Here is a 4,983-nt window from a genome sequence, read left to right on the forward strand (position 1 = left end):
ATAACACACAGGAGATGGAAAAAGAGATGACGCCAACGTAAAAAAGAGAAAACAGCGAGGAGCGAGAGAGCATTCGTCCCTTTGACAAATGTTGGAGGTCTTGAGCCTGGAAACAGCAGACCGTCTTTGAAAACAGTATCTTTGAAAGATCTGAGTCACCCACCCCAAACTGCTCATCTGCTGCTGGACACTTCAGTTGCACCTCCACATGCCACCAGTGGAGGGAGCTGCCAAGTTTCACAGCACATGACGCAGCAGGTGTAGTTGCTTTTGGAGAAAGAAGAGAATAAGAGGACAGAACGAAGGCCCACGTCTAGAGGCCTCCCTTCCAGAGCGGAAGCAGAGCCAGTGTTCCTGGTCCCTAGGTGGCGCTGTGTCGGGCCTGTCCCTACTATACCCTGGTGGTGGAGTGGGGGTGGGGCAGGGTGTTGTTGTGGCCGGTGGAGGGGAATGTGTTGAAGGCGTGAAGAGGCTGCATGCTGGTGATGGTGCTGGGGATCACGGTGATGGTGTATGGCGTCATCAGCGGCACGTTGTCGGGGGCGCGGCGCAGGGTGTAGTCGGGAGGGCAGGCGGGCCGCAGGATGTCGTGGGGTCGCAGGGGCTCCATGTCGTGGTGAGCGTCGTGCTCCCAGTCCTTCATCTGCAGGGACATGATCTCCTCCTCCTGCCTGTGAGCCAGGTCGTTGGCGGGGCCGCCCCGCTGAGGGGACAGCCGGTGCCGGCGCATCTCGTGCTGCTTGTCACGCTTGTAGTAAAGGGCGGCGAAGGCCAGGATGTTGAGTAAGAAGAGCGACGCTCCAACTGCAACTGTCACGCTCAGTTCGGTGGAGTAGTCGCGGGTGTGTCTGGGAAAGAGGTCCTGGGGCGGGCGCTCTGAGCCCTCGGGCTCAGGATCTGATGGGAAGGTAGGGTAAGGATGACGAGTGGTTCGAGGAACGTTGTTTCTGGGCCTCATGGTGCCGGGGTCACGGCCTGCGGGGGAGCGCGTAGTGGTGGGAAAGAGCACGTCGTGCAGGCTGTGAAGATGAGGGACTAATTCCAGCCAAAAGGCCACTTTGTTAGCTCTGTAGTTGTCTCTGACACGAGGTTTCAAACCGATGTGAAGGTACTGCTTGTCCTTCCAGTTGAACTTGGTCCAGATGACCTCCTCGAAGCGGTTGGGCTTGGTATGAATGAACTTGGTGTCCTGAGGGACGGGCAGGTTGGGGTCCCTGGTGGAGCATAAAGGTTAAACGTTTCAGTTCAAAGTTATATTCAGTCTCCATTATAAGTAACATGTGGCATCAATACACTGAATACAGACAGGAGGCCCATTCTCTGTGCAACCTTTAAACTATCTAAGACCAACCGGCTGCTCTGGGATCTGGATGCTTTTGGTGAACCAGTATGTTCAATTCTTCAAAGCCACACGGGAATTAAACTAGCAACCTAGATTCAAGTATTCAAGATGACTAGAAGGCTGTCAGTGAACATACAGTAACGTGTACAGTTTACACTACTGTGACATGAGGCCTACCCAGTCTTTGCGAAGTTAGTCCAGTAAGTCATGACCACAGCGCTCAGCATCACATCGTTCTTGGAGAAGTTGCACGGGAACAGGTCCGTGGCACGCTTAAAGCACTTTCACAGCTTTTTATATTCTTTTGAAAATTCATGTGAACTCAAGCTGTCAGAATTGTAATGTAAGCTTTGATAATTGTCCACATTTGTCATTTTGACGATTATCCGTTTATTTTAATGAATACAGCAAACAGAAAAAAACTAACAGATCAACAAACGCGGCTCCTAATGAGACAAAACCTGATGATGCTGCAAAATGCAGTTAAGTGAGAGGAGGCTGTAAAATGGAATAACTGAAAAAGTGGCAGTGTACAGAGGTGGCGTCCTCACCCTCTGGGTAGCCGTAGAGGTTGTCAACAAAGTTGGAGATGGTGTAGTCGAACGCCGCAGCTGAGATGCCGTCGTTGTCCTCACTGTCGTCCACAAACTTCAGCCCCTCTCCCTGGTTCACTCCTATCAAGATGTCATAGTTTAGGAGCTCCCCCTGGTGGAGCAAATAAGGAAGAACATGCTGAGTGCTGGAACAGAGCCTGTGTGCATCACAAGTCTACAACAGGAAGTGCAGCTGAAGCACAGCTTTGTGAATTGGCAGCATTTCATTTCCCAGTAAACAAAATAAAGATTAGCTGTTGCCATGAAATTCCTACTATAAACTGTAAATACTGCAATATATGCAGGGTTCATACACATTTTTAGGGTCAAATTCAAGCACTTTTTAAGCACATTCAAGGTCAATTTTCAAGCTTTTCCAGCACATTACCAAAAAAGAAGCATGTTTCACTTTGCATCACCTCAGTAAGACCTTGTAAAAGTTTAAACAAATCATCTGAGGTCGATTTAAATGTCTTTTGTTTCCCTTTTGTTAAAAGAGCAGCACACAAAAATACAGAAAAAGGAAACGGTTGCCTTACATGCATATAGTGTACAAACTCAAAAAACACATTCCTCTTAAAAATGTGCAAATGTGAACAAATCAACTTGTTAGAGATCTTCATCTCCACTGTAAATAAACAACAAGCCAGAGAACAAGAAAACTGCACCAAACACCACAAACACCAACAAATTAATGTCTTCTCATCAGACATTGAAGCTTCTTTCCTGTGTGACATAAAAAATAAGAGACAGATGTTTGTTTGTTTTTTTAACTAGTTAAGCACCCACGTTCAGTCATCCACCCATTCACGCACACATTCACACACTGGTGATGTAGCTACAGCCACCCTGGGGCGCCACCAGGCCCTCTGACCACCACCAGCAGGCAACGGGTGAAGTGTCTTGCCGGGTGAAGTGTCTTGCCCAAGGACACAACGACCGAGACTGTCCAAGCCGGGGCTCGATTACAAGGCGAACTCCTAACTCTTGAGCCACGATCGCCCAGTGGGGACATGGGGACATTTCAATTTCCAGCAGGAAGCTCCCCCTTTTTGTTAAACCCTTTAGATCAGGGGTCGGCAACCTGCGGCTCTTTAGTCCTTATAGTGCGGCTCCGCGTGGTTTGTGAAAATAAATTAGCTGAAGTGTATTTTATTTATGTTAGTTCTTTTTTTAACTTGTAGTTCTAAATTGGAAGATTATTGTGATTTTGCAATATACAAATAAAATTATATTTTCTTATTTTTTCATCGCTCAAAATAAGCGTCACACTCGCGGAAGCCGGTGTACCCGGCGAAACGCCGTGCATTTATCGAGCCTTTCAACCCCAGATAGGCCAATTATGGCTCTTTGGCTCTTTGGGTCTTAAAGGTTGCTGACCCCTGCTTTAGATGAACAGAGTTTTTTAATTAAATACATAATCTTTAATAAATGTTCTCTTTTATAAAAAGTAGGATAATTAAAAAAAACTTTTATTATACCTCTATTGAGTAGAAAAAAAACTCGTGTTTTCTGTCGTCTGTTATATAATATTAGGGATGTTTGTGACAATTAATTTCTTAATCGGCTGGACTAACCAATAGTCCACAACCAGGAAACACTGAAATTTTAAGTTAAGTTTGAAAACAGTTTAAAAAAAAATACCCCATTCCAAAATGTCTTGTGACAATCTCATTGGCTTAGGGAGTGATGATGTCATAGATCTTAAGAATCTTAAGTCCTTTGATGTTTTTCCTTAAGTAGGGGTGAGAAACAGCAAGTTTTAGTTCGTTTCAGCAGCAGCTGTGTTTGCAGCCTACAAAACGTTCACCACAAGCTCTTCAAAGTCATCGTATAGAAACTCCAACATGTTTCCAAGGAAAAAACAACCAATTCAAAAAGATTACGCCGCCTCTCCTTCCTGGCGTGGCCGGCCAATTTCCCCAAATGGCGTCTCATCCTTCCAAAGGGCGTTAGAGGAGAGTAGGAAGGAAAACTACCTTCTCCAGAAAAAAATGCAACAAATTGAAGAAGACAAACTTCAACTGGAGGACAAATGTAGACGAATGGAAGCCCAAAATAAAGAGCTGGAAGAAAGACAACAGCGCCAGCCGGACATAAAAATTATTAATGAGGGCTGGGGAATCAAGTTTGCTCAGAGCCGAGAGCAGATTGTGCACCTCATTAAAGAAAACAGGCAAAAGAGTGCAGAACTAAAAGAAATGACCAACCAGCTCCAAGACAAGAAAACGATGACTGATAAGATACAACGGGATCTCCAATACATGGACCGAAAAAATCGGCTCCTCCAAAGACAGCTCCATGAAGCTGTGGAAGAAAAGAAAGAATTCCTCCAACAGAAGGAAGAGCAGGACAAAAAGCAACGAGACATGCAGCACGAACTGAAGAGCATGTAGGAAAAATACCGCATGCTGAAAGAAAGCCTGGATGAAACACTGCGCCAAAATAAAGACCTTCTTCAACAGAAAGATCAACAGCAGGAAAGACTGAAAGAAGGAAAACGTATCGTCCAGGACTTTGAGTCTAAAAATCTAAAACTGCAAGAGTTTTGTAATCAGCTGGAGGACAAAGCAACTAAAGTGGAAGAAGAAAAGGACAAACTGGAGAAACGCTGCTCACAGATGCAGAGAAGGATCGATCAGATAGCGAGAAACAACTCCGAGCTCGTTAAGGGGATTTTGGTGGAATTCAATAACTTGAAGTGTGAAAACACTCAAATGCAGGCGCAAAAACAACAAGAAGACAAAATACATGAAGACCTGCAGCTCACGCTCCAAGAAATCCAGAAAAGAAACGAGCAGTTAGAAGACAAGCACAAAGAGGTCCAACAGAGAAATGCAGACATGCACAAGGACAAGCTGATACAGGAGGCAACATCCAAACAACTCAAAGACAAGCTTGAAGAACAACAAGCAACATTGGAAGAGGTGGAACAAAGATGTGAGAAACTTGAAGAACAAAACGCAGAAACCATCGATGAGCTGAGAAATCTCATCCTGGAGAAAAAAGCGCTCGTGGAAAAGTGCATGAAAAAAAAGAAAAAATGGT

General features: G+C 45.3%; 1 protein-coding gene across 1 annotated transcript; it reads right to left on the minus strand.

Moving 5' to 3' along the window:
* Nucleotides 1–391: 391 nt before the first annotated feature.
* On the minus strand, nt 392–3,784 carry LOC146676619 (neuroligin-4, X-linked-like). Its single transcript, XM_085401225.1, has 4 exons — nt 3,746–3,784; nt 1,877–2,047; nt 1,520–1,578; nt 392–1,214 (listed from the first exon to the last, which is right to left on the minus strand). Exons 1-4 carry the CDS (start codon nt 3,782–3,784, stop codon nt 392–394), a joined length of 1,092 nt encoding a protein of 363 aa, XP_085257351.1.
* Nucleotides 3,785–4,983: the final 1,199 nt, after the last annotated feature.

The sequence above is a fragment of the Rhamphochromis longiceps genome, linkage group LG3 (genome assembly GCF_057381845.1).
Source record: "Rhamphochromis longiceps isolate RC_006_pf linkage group LG3, R_longiceps_female_GT1.1, whole genome shotgun sequence".
NCBI classification, from domain to species: Eukaryota; Metazoa; Chordata; class Actinopteri; order Cichliformes; family Cichlidae; genus Rhamphochromis; species Rhamphochromis longiceps.

What these genes read in the sequence shown, in the direction of transcription:
- LOC146676619 (XM_085401225.1), bottom strand. Translation starts at nt 3,784, where the DNA reads ATGTTGGAGTTTCTATACGATGACTTTGAAGAGCTTGTG. An exon ending in AGGGTGAGGACGCCACCTCT is followed by an intron (nt 1,579 to 1,876) that starts GTACACTGCCAC and finishes AACTTCTCCAAG; the next exon opens with AACGATGTGATGCTGAGCGC. An exon ending in ACTAACTTCGCAAAGACTGG is followed by an intron (nt 1,215 to 1,519) that starts GTAGGCCTCATG and finishes ATGCTCCACCAG; the next exon opens with GGACCCCAACCTGCCCGTCC.